Raw genomic sequence first — 15,100 nt, forward strand, 5'->3', positions numbered from 1 at the left:
GTTTGTCAACACTCCGTCTGATCAGAATTCTAAAGGACATTTAAAAATCTGATTTTGAGAACCCCAGAGCTGACAGACCCTGACCCCCCCATGAGGGACCTGGGGCCTCATGTACAAAGGGTGTGTACGCACAAACATGTGGCGTACGTTCTTTTTCACGGCAAAGTTCAGATGTAGCAAGAGTGAAATGACCGTGGACATGTGCCTCACGCCAACTTCATGGCTGGCGTATGTTTCTACAGCTATGGATCCTTTGGCGACACTTAGAGGTGATGCTGGGAAACTGTTATAATGAATAAATGTGATGTGCACATCAGACACACATGAAAAATTAACACTGATGAACAATTAACACACGTGTCTGCAATTACACGAGTGGATATAAAAGCACGCTTTAAGTGGTGAAAATAAATACCATTAACAACAAGCTGCGGAGCTGCTCTCCGCTTCACATCCACCTTGATGTCGAACCACTTCTTCTTCAATCCAGCATGTGTCTGCTTTTCTGACCCCACCGCACTGACAGCCTCACACACACTCTCCCACTCACTCCTCTTGTGTTTACAGTTTATGCCGTCAGCGTGCCAAAGAGGACATTTTTGCGCGCCTCCACTTCAGTGAGAAGTGTCTACAATTCCCTTTCTGTGAAGTTCTTTTCTTTCTTTTTTCCCGTCTTACTCATTCTTTTGTTTTAATTTTCTGATCGTGCAGAGAGGTGGATCTCAGGCGCAGGGCTCATTTAAATATGATTTGTGTATTTAAATGGGGGCATGGACAGGGAGGAGCCGGGTACTCCAACATGTGCACTCAATTCCACGTTGATTGGGACTTACAAAGGAAATGTGCTTGGATTCATGTGTGCGCACAGATTCATACATCTGGATATTTTTATGTGTACAACTTTTTCTGGATTTGAGCGTACACCATGTTTCAGTAGGAAATGCACACAAGTCTTTGTACATGAGGCCCCAGGACCCCATGTTGGGAACCAACTGTCTGAAGCAGGGTTTCTCAACCTTTTCAGCCCACTACCCCCAAAATAAAGGTGCTTGAACACGGGGACCCCTACTGTATCTGAAGGTGGAAATCCATTTTCTTAAAAACAGAATTAAAATGGGTCAAAAAAGTTGGTGGATAAGGTAGTGAAATGGGAGTTTAAAAGTAGCAGAAATGGCATAGCAGCGGCAAAATTTCTTTAAGTGCGGCAAAAGAGGAAAAAATAAATAAAAAAAGGTTAAAGTGGCACAAACAGGCACAAAAAGGTGATTGAAAAGTGGCAGAAATAGGTTAAAATGGCAAAAATGAATGTAATGGTTAATGGCGGCAATAATGGGTCACAGAGGCAACAATAGGTGGAAAGTGGCAGAAAAGACAGGCAGAAAAAGTGGTGGAAAGGGTTTAAAATGGATTGGTTGAGAGTGGGTAAAATATGTTAAAATGGGCAAAATTGGTGGGAAAAAGTGATGAAAATGGGTTGAAATTGAGCAAAATTGCTGTAATGTGGCAAAAGTCGTTAAAAAAGAGGCAAAGATGGGCAGAAATCGATTACCAGTGGCAAATAATAGTAACAAAAAAGGGTGGGGAAAAATCATTTAAAAAATATTCTTTTTTTCAGGCATCTGGTGACCCCCAAGGGGGGCCCAACCCCCACGTTGGGAACCAGTGGTCTAAAGCTTGTGGTTTCAGAGCACTAATAAGAAGTGTTGGTGTGTTTTCAGGTGTGTGTCAGCAGGTCTTACAGGAAGACTGGGTGGGGCCGTGCACCTGATCCTGGTGGTTCTTCAGCAGCGCCGGAGACGAGAACTGGCGGAAACAGAACTTACAGCACTTCCTTCTCTCATCTCCTCCTACTCCTCCTCCTCCTCCGGCCAGCTCAGAGTGAAGGAGCATGTGCTGCATCAACCTGCACAGACAGACAGGTAAACACAGACGGCCGTCACAGCGACATCGCTCTCTGCGGTGCGTTTACCAGAGCGGCGTGGCGTTGTCAGCAGATACTCGCCGGTAACGTTTAGGATGTAAACTAGGGCTGAAAAACAGCTGATGTCTATCATGATGGAGATGTGGGCATGAGCAATAGTCATGTGACCTGGTGCACGTCAAACCGCTGTGGTGTAGAGACGCGGTACGACTCTTCATCCAGACACTGAGGTGCACCAGGCTGATTCTAGGTGAGTATTTCTACCTCCCACCTCTGGTTGAACAGATCTGTTAAAGGGATATTTCAGCATTTTTGAAGTTGTGTGAAGTACCTAGCAGTAGAGGTAGCATTAGCCTCCAGTGATTTCAAAGAAAAATAAGAGAAAGTCTTTATGCAGTTATTTCCAGGGTCTAATCATGAGTACATGTCTACCAATCTGTAATAACAGGTAATAACTACTCAGGTTTACTGTCGGCTTGGTTTCTACTGTCTCGGTTTTGGATCAGGTCTGGAAATAAAAAACTTGTCCTCCGTCATTTTGCCAGACTTGTATGAATCAATGTAACACAGAATTTCAGATTTATGCGTTATGCTGCTGCTAATGCAGCAAAATAATGTTAGAGCAAATGTCGGGTAGTTGTTCTAAATGGCCGGGATTCTGAAGGACTAGCGGAAACTCTGGTTGTCTCTAGACGCTCACTAATCTCACCTCAGGTTGTTCTGGGCCAGGTGGTTGCAGATCTGGCAGGTAAAGGTGGATGTTTTGATCCCCAGTGGGTGTGGCTTCCTCAGACTCAGGTCGCCTTCGTACGTCCCGTAATAGAACTCCTCCACGCTCATCACCACCTTTGGTGGGCTGGACATCGGCGCCGAGGTCACACTGGAGGTCGTGAGGACAGAGGGGGCGGAGCCAGGAGCTGTAAGATGATAAACACATGTTGTTATGGGGTGGTAACCATGGAAACGGATTTAATTACACTGACAGCTTACAGTGTTGTAACACCTGAGAGACCATGGGTGGTGTTTCTGTTCCACTGTGTAAAGGATCTGATGACATCACAGCAGAGAACTACAGACTCTGAGGACCACATCATAGACTCTGAAGGCCACATCACAGACTCTGAGGGCCACATCATAGACTCTGAGGACCACATCACAGACTCTGAGGACCACATCACAGACTCTGAAGGCCACATCACAGACTCTGAGGACCACATCACAGACTCTGAGGACCACATCACAGACTCTGAGGACCACATCACAGACTCTGAGGACCACATCACAGACTCTGAGGACCACATCACAGACTCTGAGGACCACATCACAGACTCTGAGGACCACATCACAGACTCTGAGGACCACATCACAGACTCTGAAGGCCACATCACAGACTCTGAGGACCACATCACAGACTCTGAAGGCCACATCACAGACTCTGAGGACCACATCATAGACTCTGAGGACCACATCACAGACTCTGAGGACCACATCACAGACTCTGAGGACCATGTCACAGACTCTGAGGACCACATCACAGACTCTGAGGGCCACATCACAGACTCTGAGGACCACATCACAGACTCTGAGGGCCACATCACAGACTCTGAGGGCCACATCACAGACTCCGATGGCCACATCACAGACTCTGAGGGCCACATCACAGACTATGAGGGCCACATCTCTGACTCTGAGGACCACATCACTGGCCCCGAGGGCCACATCACTGACTCTGAGGGCCACATCACAGATTCAAAAGTGGATAAAAAGAGGTTTGATATCAGAGTTACTGGTGGTGATTTAATCTTTGAAGACCCCAGAAAGTCACTAAGTTTACTAGGAAAGCCCATGAAGAGCATCGATGGCATGGATCGCGTCATTAGAACGCTGCAGCAGGTCTCCAGAGGGACAGACTAAGAGGCTATGATTTATGGTTCATTAATTATTTAACTCTTGATGTCCTGTGTATCTTCTTGTCATAATCAGAGGAAACGTCGCCTCCTTGTGGTCATACCTCTGTTGAATGACATCACTCTGGAGACGCCATTGGCCGAGCCAGAGGGAAGCGCAGGAGAACCGCCCAGCTTAAGGGAATTGGCCCCACCCACCTGAAGGTTAACTAAACAAGGAAAATCAGTCAGTCACATGATCAAAAGAATCAGCCAATGAGATGTTCTCCAGGCACTCACCGGGTCGTGGCGTGCTGGTACGGATGGTTAGTGAGGTGGGCAGCTGCATGGTCGTGAACGTGGATCCAGGCTGGGTGTGGCCTCTTGAGGGGGCAGAGGCTGTTCTGGTCTGCGCGGCCTGGCCCTGCGGAAGGATCGGGGACACACCCACATTGGGGCGTACCAATGGGGCCAACGATCGAGCTGTGGGGAAACGAGAGAGGTGGGCTCGTTAATCAGACCAGGTATAGACCAGCAGAGGTAGAGGGCGGAGCTAGAGGACGTACACTGGATGAGCGTGACGGGCTGCACCGTCTGAGCCGGCTGCAGGTTCAACACCAGGGGGGCGCCATGATTCATAACCGGGAAACCCTGTACATGAACACAAACATGACATCATTACGACATCATTATAGCAGCATTATGACATCATTACGACATCATTATGACATCATTATGGCATCGTTATGACATCATTATAGCAGCATTATGACATCGTTATGGCATCATTATGACATCGTCATCACATTGTTATGACATCATTATGACATCATTGTGACATCGTTATGGCATCATTATGACATTGACCCTGGAAATAAAAAGGAATACATAAACAATGATTTTTTTCAGTATCAAAAAAAGAAGATCAAAGAGTGGAGCACTGCGAATGTAACATTCTTTTTTCATAACATGTGCAATGGATCACACATAAAGAAACAAAAGAATGTTACATTACCAGTTTAAGAGCTTCCTTTTTTTAATTAAAGAGAGAAACAGAAAACAAAAAAGAAGAAAAAGAAAATGAAAAAACAGTTACAGTTTTTTGTTTCTTGATTTTAAGTTTACGACAAAACAGATCAAATTAAAGCAAAATGTTTTACAGTAATTCTTTTTTTTTTTTTGTAAACAAAAAAAAAACCCCAAGAGATTGTGATTTTTTTTGTTTTCTGTTTCTCATTCAAAAATGTTCAGGTAAAAAAAGGAGACAGAAAACAGAACACTTGGACTGGAAGTTCCTATTGTTTTCCTATACTTGTGACTTAGCGCAGGTGTTGTGTGAAATAATGTTACATCACCAGTGTTCCGTTCTTTGATCTTCCATTTTTGATCAGAACACAAAGACGACCACGTGAAAAGCTAACGTTTTCACAAATGTTCACTTGTTTTTATAGAAAACAAAAAAAGAAAGAAATGGTTTCGGTTTTTTTTTTCCTGTTGTCCTTTTCTGTTTTACTTTAAAATCCTGTCTGTTTTCATTTTGGCTTTTTTTTTGTGTTCAGGATGAAAAAAGGAAGCTCATAGGATGGAACACTGGACTGTAACATTCTTTTTCACCACCTCTAGCAGGTCACTCATAAAAGAAAAAAGAATGTTGCAGTCAAATAACACAAATACAAATAAAGAAAGAAAAAAAGATTGTTTTTATGCCTTTTATTTTTTTCCATTTCCATTTGTCTGAAATGTTTTTGGTTTTTCATCTTAGCATTTACTGTGTTCAGTATCAAAGGGGAAAACAAAAAATATGATTTTTTATTCTTTTGGTAATATGATCAGAATTATTTTCATTTTTTATTTTGGCTTGGTTTTTTTTTCCTCCCCAAAATGAACTAAAAAAAATGGAAAACAGTTTTACTCTGACCAGTACTAAAACATGAAATAAAAATACTATATTAATTGCTTTATTGCAAAACTAAAAACAAGACTTGTTTTGTTTGTTTGTTTGTTTTCTTTTAGCATTTTTTGTGTTTACAACCAAAAAATGGAAGCATTAAGACCAGAACACTGGGACTGTAACATTCTTTTTCTTAACAACACCAGCAGCAAGACACATATAATGAAAAAGAGGAATGTTACAGTGCTCCATCTTTTTCTCTCTTTTTTATCAAAACACAAAAATTAAACTGAAAAGCCAACTGTTCTATTTATTCACTTGTCTTTGTGAAATTTTAAAAAAGCAATGGTTTGTTTTTTAAATTCATTTTTTATTGGAAAACTAAAAAACAAGACTTGGTTCGACTTTTGAAATGATAAATAAATAAATGAATGAAGAACTGTTTTTTCATCTCAGCGTTTTTGTGTTCAGGACAAAAAAATATATAATAATAATAATAATAATAATAATAATAATAATACATCACACTTATATAGCGCTTTTTTGACGATCAGAGTGGAACACTCTTTTTTCACACCTACAGCAGTTCACACATGATGAAAAAAGAATGTTACATCACCAGTGTACCATTCTTTTTTCTTCCTTTTCGGATTGTGTACTCAAAAACATCAACAATCATTTTGTTTTTGATTCAATAAGAGCTCTAAAGATCCACTGGTCGGGTCTTTCCCCGAACGTTTCCATGTTTGTTTTCCTAGTTTTAAACGATAATTTGTGAAACAGACCGTTTCCTGATGTTGGATTTCGTACTTCTAATTAAAAGTTAGCTGTCGTTAACTACACCGACCTTCAGCGCTTTGAACAGAGGGTGCGTTTGTTTTTGGTACCTGTGTGGTGAGCAGGATGGGCTGGGTGTTACCCGACCCCGGCGTCGCTGGGAGGAGGAAGGTCCCACCCGCTGCCTGTGTCAGGATGAGGGGCGGGGCCTGAGCCACAAGGGGCGGTGCTGAGACTGCAGGTGTAAGGTGTGAAACTGAAGATGAAGAGGAGGGGGGAGGCATGATGGAGGGGGAGACGATGTGTGGAGAACGAGCTGAGAACAGAACACAGAACCCGACATTTGTAAAGAAGAGACGCGTGATGGAGATTTAATAGGAACGAAGACGGTCTCATACCTGTGGGAGCAGGTGTGCTGGACGGAGCAGAGTTTGGGGGTGGAGTCTCAGAGGCAGGAAGAGGAGAGAGAGAATCCTCGACTATAAAAACACACAAAGACAGCGGCATGATAATCTACTTTTACCATGGAGTCATGAACATTTGTGCAGCTCCTAAAGCCTGATTCATACAGGCAGGGGCGTAGCACAGGGAAGGAAAGGGTACTGATCACCTGAGCCTACAGTAGGAAGGGGCCCTTGAGAAGTCTGCAATGAAAAGTGTGATTTCATTTACCATTTTTAGCATTTAGTCCAGTGTTACTCAACCCTGCTCAACCAAAGAACCAAACTGTTGAAAAGTACCTTTGCAAGAGCCAAAATCTAAGAGGTGAAAAGTGATCGAAAAATAAGTTAAAGGTGGCAAAGTGGTCAAAATGCTGCAAACACTGGGAGAAAAGTGGCAAGAAAGGGCAACATATGGAAAAATGGGTGGGAAGTGACCAAAAAATAAGTTAAAGGTGGCCAAAAAAATGTCAAAAAGGGGCAAAAATCCAAAAAAATAATGGGAAAAATAGCCAAAAATAAAAAAAGGAGGTAAAACAGGCAAAAACTGGCATTTAATCGCAAAAGGAAGCTTAAATGGGTGAAAAGTGGAAAAGGGGGCAAAAAAGGACACACACTAATGGAAAAGTGGTAAAAATGGGTAGAAAGTGACAAAAAATGGTGAGAAGTGGCCAAAAAATGAGTTACAGGTGGCAAAAATGGTTCAAAAGTGGTAAAAAACGTGGAAAGCAATGAGTGAAAATCAACAGAAACTGGTAAAAATCAGAGAAAGGTGGAAAAATGGGAACTACAGTCATGGATGAAAGTATTGGCACCCCTTGAATTTTTCCAGAAAATACACCATTTCTCCCAGAAATTGTTGCAGTTACAAATGTTTTTGGTATACATGTGTTTATTTCTTTAATGTGCATTGGAGCAACACAAAAAATCTGAGGAGAAAAGACAAAATTGACATAATTTTCTACAAAACTCAAAAAATGGGCCTGACAAAATTATTGGCACCCTCAAATTAATATCTGGTTACAGACACTTGGGAAAAAATAACTGAAACCAGTCACTTCCTATAACAGAAATGCATAACACATGTATACCAAAAACATTTATAACTGCAACAATTTCTGGGAGAAATGGTGTATTTTCTGGAAAAATTCCAGGGGTGCCAATACTTCGTCTACGACTGTAAGTAGGAATTTAACTGCAAATGGCAGCTTAAATGGGTTGGGAGTGGCAAAAAAAGGCAAAGAGGGGCAAAAAATTGCAAAAGCAGGATAAAAGTGTCAAAAAAGGGCTAAAAGCGGCAAACACTGAGAGAAAAGTGGCTAAAATCAGCAAAAAGGTGGGAAAATGGGCAAAATGCATCAAAGAGTGGCAAAATGGGAAATAGGTGGCATTTAATTGCAAAAGGTTTTTAAATGGGTGAAAACTAGCAAATAAAAGGCAACAAAGGTGCAAAAAAAAAGCAAAAAGCACGATAAAAGTGTCAAAAAGAAGTGTCAAAAATAGGGATAATGTTTCAAATTAAGACATTAGAGAGCCACAAATCATCACAAAAGTGACAGAATGAATCGGTCAACAGACTGAAATTTGTATCAAATAGAGTAAACTGGGGGCCCTGCTCCTCCCTTAAAAATGTCTAAATGGTTTAGTCCAGCACTGCAAAATATTCCAAGTTAATTTAATAAAAATACTGCTCATAAATGGGGAAACTATGTTAAAAAATACATTAAAACACAGCTGCTTGGCTAGCCGGTTAAGGGGGGCCCTATGTAATATTTTTTCTAGGGGCCCTAAATCCCTAGCTACGCCCCTGCATACAGGGTGTGTGTGCGTTTCTGACCCGGCTCGCAGTAGCTCTCCATGAACTCCATGTCGTCTTCCTCCACGCTGTCGTCCACCTGTTGCCATGGCTCCAGCTCCTCCTCCTCACACTCCATGAACAGCTCCGTATCCATGATGCTGCGGAAACCACAAGAGCAGGTTAGCATCCCGAAGAAGAGCCACCACCCCAGAAGCAGAACAAACCCAGTCCAGATCTACCAAGCTCTGCCCTCCTGCTCTGTGACAGGCAGAGAGCTCGACCAATCATCTGTGATGACCTCCAGAGATTTCAGCACCTGTTTGAAGCTAGGCTCTGGATGCAAAATGAAACGCTACAAAAACATCAGATACAGTGTAGAGTTCAGCCAGCATTGTTACTGGCCCATTTTTACCTTAAAGGGATACTTCAACATTTTGGCAAATTCGGCCATTGCCATAATTAGGGGCTCGGGGCAACGACACGAGCCACTATTGTTCTTCCATTCGTTTCTTTTTTCTTTTTCTTCATCTTGCGGACAAAATTTCATCCCCCTACTCCTCCTAGAGCTTTGAGAAAACCCCTGCAAATTATGCATCAAAACGTGTGGTTTGTTCCCGATCGGTGAGATATGACTTTTCTAAGAGATTTGCAAATTTTTTGCAAAGTTATTCACAAAAAACTGCGAAAAAAGTCCCATTTGAAATGAATGGGGAGAGGGACAAAGAAACCACAAAAACAGGTTTGTTTGTTTTTTTTTACCACCCCTACTGCTTCGCCATACTTTCACCTTCACGGATCATTCAAACTTTAAAACGCAGGCATTTTTGTCCTGTCTTCAGGAATGTCTTTGGTATGATGATGGGGTTTACATTTTTCGATAGGCGAGTCTTCAAAACTTCTGTGCGTTGAGTGAAAGTCATGAAAAATCGCTCTGCTAGAGTGTGTGATGTCATCACCCTAGAGCCTGGGAAAGCCGACAGATGAACAGACAATTTTGTGAACAACTCACCGTCACAGCCAAACCATACATAGGAGGCGAATGGTTTTTTCACAGAATGTGGTCACAGTTCCTGAGACTCATATGAGCCAATTTTTGAAGCCCTACCTTTTTAAAAACCGAAAAGCGAGCCAGGTGTTTAGGCAGTGGTCCCTAATTTTGTCCCATAAGAGCCAGTGTAAACTGTTTTTTTTTCTCCTGTTGAACTGACTGTTTTGACACTGCCATAACTCCGTCATTTCTCACAGTATCTTAAAAAACATTACATCTTCACATTCCCCTGAGCTGTCTGAAGCTCATGATCATTTTACTTTTCACCTAGCATTTACAGTTGTCCCATAATTAACATTTGTTCAGAAGCCTCTCAGCAGCAGAAATCAGGTCTTTCAGACCAGTTTGTTGCTGGTGGGGCATATCCCCATGGCAACCGCAGCTATGGTCCTTTGATGATGTCATCGCTGATTAACACACATACAGCCCTCAATGAGCTCTGATCACGCACACACATGGAGCTGTTCCAATAAAGCAGCCCATTTAAACAATGCTTTAACAGGATGGAGGTAAAGTCTTTGGCGACTGACGTCGCTAAAGACAACCACACATATTTTCCATGTGAAATGTATGGGAGAGACTGTGCGTTTGTGTGTATGTTGGCATGCTAAGCACACGTGTGTGTGTGTGTGTGTTGGCGTGCGAAGCGTGCATGTGTGTATGTGTTGTCCTGTCTTTGGCAACATCAATCAAAATTAGAACCCACAACCCTTTCTCAATTAAGTTTTTAATGTGTTCAAATGGAGCTGTCCCAATAAAGCAGCCTATTTAAACAATGCTTTAACAGGTTGGAGGGACAGGATGGAGGTGGCGTCTCACACACATACAGTCCCACATAAAGTGTTTGGCGACATCAGTCGCCAATGACAGCCACACATACATCCCATATGAAGTGAATGGGAAAGACTGTGCGTTTGTGTGTGCCTTGGCACACTAAGCACACATGTGTGTCTGTGTGTTGGCCCGTGTAGCGCGCATGCATGTGTGTGTGTAAGTGTGGGGGTGTGTGTGTGTGTGTGGGTGTGTGTGTAAGTGTGGTGTCTTGTTTTTGGCAAAGTCAATCAAAATTAGAGCCCACAGTCCTTTCTCAATAAAAGTTTTTAATGTCTTTAAATGGAGCTGGAAATGATGAAATTCATCTCTTCTGCATCTGCTCTCATCAAGACTTTGACAGGAACTGCATGTCTGTATAAAATTCAATTAAAGGACTCTATGTGAGCATCCATTAGAAAAAGTTACATGCATATGTGAATCTGCACAAACTTCTCAGCCTCATGTTCTAGTAACTGCTATTAAACTATGACCAGGCCATGTGAGTAAGAGAGACAGACACACTGTTTCATCAGGCTGATTTCATTGTTTCTTTGTCCACAGCCACGTCCATTTGTAGTCATAATGTTACCTCAGCTCATAGGGAGGGCCAACACCACCAGGTATATCAAGAAGACAGCTGAAGCTCAGGTGCCAGGTGATCAGCATCAGCTAATCAGGCCACACATGACTAAAACACATGAATGAAGTCTCCTGTCATGTACAGTGTTTCTCAACCATTTCACCGTGTCATTGTCCAGCTACATGCTGCTTCAGCCTGGACTTGGACATGACCTTGTAATGACAAGTCAGGCTAATGTCATAAATGACCTTGCGATGAAACCGGCACCGCCCCCTGAGCCCCTCTCACGATTTCCACAAATTGTCTAGTTCCGATAGTCTCAGTAACAGGTTCATTACCTTCAGTTGTCGGTGCAAGCTATTTTTAGATCGGCGCTGCCTAGTTCGGACCTGCTGTGCCAACTCAATTTAAGCAGACGATATTCCGGCTTTCCCTCATCAAACTCATCAAATACACAATCCAACAACTCCAAAACGCTCTCATGGAGAAGTTGTGACCTATACATTCACCACGCTATGAAATAATCATGGAACATTACAAGACAGGGATGTTTTAAAGCTAAATGCAAAGCCGGAACTACACTCCAGACATGGCTGCTGCCCTGTGTCACTCCGCCCAGTGGTTTACTCAAGAAATAGTTCCAAGTATTTGCTTTATGTGTCGTAATGTTACATAATTATACGTTATTATTTCATAGCGTGGTGAATGTACAGGCCACAACTTGTCCACGAGAGCGTTATGGAGTTGTTTTGATTGTGTATTTGATGAGTTTGATGAGGGAAAGCCAGAATACCGTCTGCTTAGACTGCAAATCCTGGTACTTTATCCACGGAGGCGAACACCGATCTATTGGCTGTGGGGTCATTGGGTGCTCGTCTTGACTGCTCATAGAAGCAGAAAGGCAGAGCACTGGGAGAAGCGTTGGCTGTCTGGCCAAAGCCCAAAACCTCAGATGCACTGGCAGATCCAGAAGAGCTGCGATCCTCTGCATCTTCATGCGTCGGGCCTGGATGCGGCCTTTGGCCAGCCTCTGCTTGGCGATGCTATTTTTAGATCGGCAGTGCCGATCTAAAAATAGCTTGCACCGACAACTGAAGGTAACGAACCTATTACTAAGACTAGGAATTATGGCAACGGGCGAATTTGCCAAAATGTTGAAGTATCCCTTTAAACTCGCTAATCTATGCCGAGCTTTTTGACTGAATCAAAAGTGTGAAAATTGGTGCGTTTTCATCAGAGGTGCCAGCATGGACAACTTCAATCTAATGCTTCGCCATAACATTTCAAACCATTATAACCTGCTGTTTTAACTTAAAACTGTCATATGCACAACAGTTCCATCCTAAAAATAACTGTATTTGACATTTTGGAGTCAGCCACTGCGCCACCTACTGGTGATGGAAAGTTACTGCTTCCTAATGATTAACGCTGATTTCTATATAGTTGAATGAATTTCACTCAAATTTGCTCAGAAACATCCAGACCTTTACCTTGCACCAATAAGAAGACCATGACTTTCTGTCCCACACTGTAACAACAGCAGTTCTGTTCGCCATGAGACAGGAAGTAGTTTTATCAAGGGGTTAACCTTTTACCTACTGAGCCGGCGCCAGCGCTGTGTTTTATATGTCCGGAGTATTATTACAGTAACTCTGTCAAAGTTTGTCCGATCAGAAAAATTCCAATGGTGTTGTAAAGCTGAGAATTGTGGGCATGTGCACATATATGTTTCATTACAGTACCAAGAACCATATGACGTGGGCATTCATAGCAAAACACCAGAAGTATCGTGAGACTGCTACACGGATTCTTAACACTGTAACTCCTCCATAGTTTGCTCAATCTAAAAAATCCCAACGCTGACAGAGAGCTGAGAATCTGTGCTTTCCGGCAATATATTAAGTGTGTATTACGGTAATGTTGAACAGCACCGCGAAAACGGCAGCTTTGGCAGAAGACGAGTGAGAAAGGAGAGTGAAGGAAGAGAGTAAAAGGAGAGCGAGCGACAGTGGTGTTTGGTTTAAAAATAGCGTTAGATAGTGGCATTTGTGTGTGTCTGTCATGAGCAATAACAACATTTCCTTTCATAAAAGCCATGAAAAACAAATCTGTTTTTGTGTTTTTCTTCTTTTAAACTGCTGACAATTCCATATAATGAGCAATAATCATTAACCAGATGTTGAAAACTCAAGTTCAAGTACTCCTGGGAAAAGGGAGCAAAGCTCTCAGACTTAGGGCATTTCCTGATTATTTTACAGCCAAAATAACAAAATATGTCCAAATCACCATTTTTAGACTCAGTAGGTAAAGGGTTAAAGGGGTTATGCAGCACTTAAACTTGGTTACTAAAATTTTTAGTGCGTTAATGAGTTCACTGATACGAATTTTCTTGGTGGGCGTGGCTTACTGGCTCAGCCTTGTCCCCTGGAAAATGTTTAAAAATCATCCTCAGCAGCAGGTTTAATCTAGGATTTTGAAAGTTGGAGGGCATATGTATCACGCACGGACCTACAATAAAGCCTCTTGGACCCATATCACCAAGTCAACAGGAAGTCCGCCATTGTATTTTTTTTGTAACACTGGTCAATCAAGCCATTTCCAGGTGTTCTGCTTGGACTATCTGAATGCATCCATCCAACTGACTCAAAAATGAGTTGTCTGCTAGAAGAGACCTTTGTAAAAAAGGTTTTGTGGCTCATGTACAAAACTTATCAGAGTGTAACCATGGCAGCCCATGGGAGGGGTCAACAATTGGAGTTCAAAAAAAAAATTCAGAGGCCCTAACCAACTTCTGTCAATAGGATAATTTTAAATAAAGTATTCTAAAGCGCGGAATCGTCGAAGATGTAAGCTGTATCCCTCCGCGGCCGGAGGAGGCGCTGCTTCTTGGATGTGAGCTGTATCCCTCCGCGACCGGGGGAGGCGCTGCTCATGGATGTGAGCTGTATCCCTCCGCGGCCGGAGGAGGCGCTGCTCCCCGGGCTTTGTGTGAGGGTTTCCCCGCAGGAGGAGCGCTGTAGTCCCGCAGAGAGAAAACTTTCACTGAGAGGGGTTTAAGAACCCTCACAGGGATCAACTACACTAGAACAGGTCTGGCTCGGCTCAGTGGTGGCTCAGTCTGGCGCTCTAAACCCGGGTCAGCCCGCAGCCCGCTGTGTTTGGAGTCAGCACCGCCCCTTCGGGACAGAGCAGTGCAACACCGAGCGCTTCTTCCGCGTTCCCGCCGAACCGGGGAGAGCTCGTGCAGGTGAAGCTGGGCTGGCCTGGGATAGATCTTACCTGCTGGAGCGGAGGCTGGCTCGGCTCGGTTCGGTTCGCTCGGTTCTTCTCACAGCGCGCTTCAGTCCGTCACTGGAGAAGAGGAGGCGGGACTTCCGCCTGCTCTCCGTGTCACAGCCGGTGTTTGGCTGACAACGCTGTGACGTCTTTTCCTCTCTCAACCCAGCGCGGGTTCTGATTGGACGGGAAAATTTCTGCGGTGATCTGAAGCCCGTGTTTCCGCGGAGGGCTGCGTGTTTTCGGTGTGCGGGGGCCAGAGAGGCCCCTGGTACACCGGAGGGACAGAGACAGGGACCCAACCAGTCAGACTACAACAACAAATAACAACAAACACAACCAACAACAACGACAACAGGAGCACATAACAGCTGCACACCGCCACATAACGACGCCATCTTTGTTTTATTGTGCTCGAGAGGGCGGGCTATGACGTGACGTCACTATCAGACAGAAAAATAGTCCAAAAAACTGAGAAAGAAAAAAAAATCTTAAAAAACGAGTGGGAGAAAAAGAAACTAAATCTTTAAAATGAGTAGGAAGAAAATGGAGTCAATCTGAAATACTAAGTCAGAAAAAATAAATAGATCTTAAATACTTAGTAGGGAAAAACTAAAATAAATCTTAAATACTTAGTAGGAAAAGTGAAAAATAGAGTAAGAAAATAAAT

General features: G+C 43.1%; 1 protein-coding gene across 3 annotated transcripts in view; it reads right to left on the minus strand.

The window, feature by feature from the left end:
- pogzb (pogo transposable element derived with ZNF domain b) overlaps window positions 1-14,536 on the minus strand; it is a 34,803-nt gene extending 20,267 nt beyond the window's left edge. The window contains exons 1-9 of one of the 3 annotated variants that reach the window (XM_041793008.1): window positions 14,434-14,536; window positions 8,753-8,871; window positions 6,874-6,954; window positions 6,586-6,731; window positions 4,374-4,458; window positions 4,108-4,290; window positions 3,933-4,037; window positions 2,631-2,838; window positions 1,740-1,903 (exon numbers count right to left, since the gene is read on the minus strand). In XM_041793008.1, the coding sequence (XP_041648942.1) occupies window positions 1,740-1,903; window positions 2,631-2,838; window positions 3,933-4,037; window positions 4,108-4,290; window positions 4,374-4,458; window positions 6,586-6,731; window positions 6,874-6,954; window positions 8,753-8,867 (1,087 nt within the window). In that variant the 5' untranslated portion in view covers window positions 8,868-8,871; window positions 14,434-14,536. Of the gene's footprint in view, window positions 1-1,739; window positions 1,904-2,630; window positions 2,839-3,932; window positions 4,038-4,107; window positions 4,291-4,373; window positions 4,459-6,585; window positions 6,792-6,873; window positions 6,955-8,752; window positions 8,872-14,433 lie in introns of all 3 variants that reach the window. The other 2 variants (XM_041793010.1, XM_041793009.1) reach the window with 2 other exon arrangements.
- Window positions 14,537-15,100: the final 564 nt, after the last annotated feature.

Source organism: Cheilinus undulatus, linkage group 8 (assembly GCF_018320785.1).
Source record: "Cheilinus undulatus linkage group 8, ASM1832078v1, whole genome shotgun sequence".
NCBI classification, from domain to species: domain Eukaryota; kingdom Metazoa; phylum Chordata; class Actinopteri; order Labriformes; family Labridae; genus Cheilinus; species Cheilinus undulatus.